Consider the following 2,498-nt stretch of genomic DNA (forward strand, 5'->3'; position numbering starts at 1 on the left):
AAGAAACTGGCATAACACTGTAAATCTACTAAATTCTAATGAAAATAAAATTAAACAAAGAGCATGGATACAAATTGAGATCCTAATGAGGTTCTTTTCCTAATTGTTAAGAACATGATTTTTGTTAGCCTTGAATATCAAAAATTAAGATAAAGTTAAGTTTATTCATAATGACTTGCATGTCTTAACAATCCACAGGCACCTTTAGAGCCACGTGGTAACTGGAAATATGAAAGCATCCCACTAAACTTAATTGTACACCCTAGGTAAAGACATGCCATTACAATCCCTTTTTGTTTCCTGAGCACAATTTGCAGTCTTCTAAATTCAGAATCTCACAACATACCTTTATTCCCCATGCTATGGTTTATCATTCAGAGTTAAAGAAAAAAGAAACCATTCTTGTTATTTTAATGAAGATAATATAATGAAAGTCATTGATTCAATATTTATTGAAAGATTAAAGGCATAGAAGAAAAAAATGTGGTAACATAAAGACATAGTTTCACGCATCACAAAGAGAACAAAGAAATTTCAGCTATGTGTGGGGATGGATGTTAACTAGATTTAATGTGTTGATTCACAACATATAGAAATATTATATATTTATGTTGTATGCCTGAATCTAATAGAATGTTATATGTTATGATATCTCAACAAGTTAAATTGTTCTACTTTTTACTTATGTTATAATGAGAGGCGACTTCCAAGCTTCTTATACTCTGGACTCAACAGTCTACTAATATTTTAATCTGTTCTTATATTCCAATGAAATAGTCACATACATGGCTTAATAGCATCTTCTTCAGGATTTAAAAAAAATATTGGAGTATAGTTGACTTAGAATGTACAACCTTAAATTACCTATGTAATGTGATTGAGGAAACTTTGAGTGGAATAGAAAGGATATTTATCAGGAAAATTGGAAAAACCTCTCTGCTCTGATAGATCCTCTCCCATCGACTCCTTGGGCATCAAGCATCTGCATTTTACACAGGAAGGTCCCAATTGATAACTGATTATCCAAACTAAATAGTAATAGTGCCTACTTTCCAAAGGTTTAGATAAGAAATTAAATATCCACTGTACCTACTCAAGAATCTTCTCAAATTTATTAAGGGGTAAATATTCATAGATGTCTTTGTTCTAAAGGTAAGGTTTAGATTCTCTGAACAAATGGGGAAACATATAGGAAAATATAGAAGATATCCATAACAAGAAAGAGAGAGCTATGATTCTTTTGCAGTGAGAGAAATGAGAGTGCTCATGACTAAGAGTTCTGGATAATGCACAAGGAAAGTGAGACAAGCGTACTGATGTACTATACATAATCCTGGAGTAACCGACTTAAGTGGTAAATCAAAAATAACCCCCCAATTTCATTAGAGTTATACTGAGAGTAACAGCTGTGTAAACAAATGTCAAAGGGCTATATGGGTCCATACATAACATGTGAGTTCATATTCAAAATTTCTTGTTGTGCATATTGGATTTTGCTGCATTTTCCTGTCCTGTGAACCAAAAGGATAAGACAGATACTGACATTAGGCTATTCTGTTGATAATCCTCCACAAGGCATTCTTGATATCTTTGTTCCTCAGGCTGTAGATGAAGGGGTTCAACATGGGGGTGACCAGGGTGTACATCGCTGAGGCCACTAAACTCTTCTGGGGGGAAGGGGAGACAGCTGAACTGAGGTACACCCCAAGAGCTGTTCCATAAAATAAACAAACAACTGACAGGTGAGAGCCACAGGTAGAAAAGACTTTGTACTTCCCACCTGTTGATGGAATTCTCAGAATGGAGGAAACAATTTGAGTATAAGAATAAAGGATCCCTGAGATGGGAATCCCACCAAAAATGGCACCAGTAAAATAGATTAATATGTCATCAATGGAGGTGTCCGAACAGGCAAGATGGATAAGTTGAGGGGCGTCACAAAAGAAATTAGGGATTTCTACATTTGTGCAGAAGGTAAGCTGTGAAATCATCAAGAAGTGAATCTGGGAGTCCAAAAGGCTGATGAAAAATGACACCAGGACCAACAAACCACATACGTGGGGCTTTATGATAACCAGGTAGTGCAGGGGGTAACAAATGGCCACTAACCGGTCATAGGCCATCACGGCCAGGAGTAGACTGTCCAAACAGCCAAAGAGGAAAAAAAAGGACACCTGAGTGAGGCAGCCTGCATAAGTGATGGATTTGCTGTGTGCCTGGATATTCACCAGCATCTTTGGGACTGTGGTGGTGATAAAACCAATGTCAGCCAAAGACAGATTGGAAAGGAAGAAGTACATAGGGGTGTGGAGGTGGGAATCAGAACTGACAGCCAGGATAATGAGCAGGTTTCCAAGTATGGTGACCAGGTACATGCAGAGGAAGAGCCCAAGTATGAAGGGCTGAAGTACTGGATCTTCTGAGAGTCCCATTAGGAGGAATTCTGAGACATGTGTAAGATTCTGTAGTTCCATGTAGAAGAGACACCTGTTGAAGAA

At 37.3% G+C, this 2,498-nt stretch overlaps 1 protein-coding gene across 1 annotated transcript; it reads right to left on the bottom strand.

Moving 5' to 3' along the window:
• Positions 1-1,544: 1,544 nt before the first annotated feature.
• On the bottom strand, positions 1,545-2,498 carry LOC110258277 (olfactory receptor 7E24-like). The gene has a single exon (XM_021081450.2). It carries the CDS (start codon positions 2,472-2,474, stop codon positions 1,545-1,547), a length of 930 nt encoding a protein of 309 aa, XP_020937109.2. The 5' UTR covers positions 2,475-2,498.

The sequence above is a fragment of the Sus scrofa genome, chromosome 2 (genome assembly GCF_054392235.1).
Source record: "Sus scrofa isolate SSC_HxYL_T2T_F1_AM1 chromosome 2, Sscrofa_HxYL_maternal_Yorkshire_Landrace_v2.0, whole genome shotgun sequence".
In the NCBI taxonomy this organism is placed as follows: Eukaryota; Metazoa; Chordata; class Mammalia; order Artiodactyla; family Suidae; genus Sus; species Sus scrofa.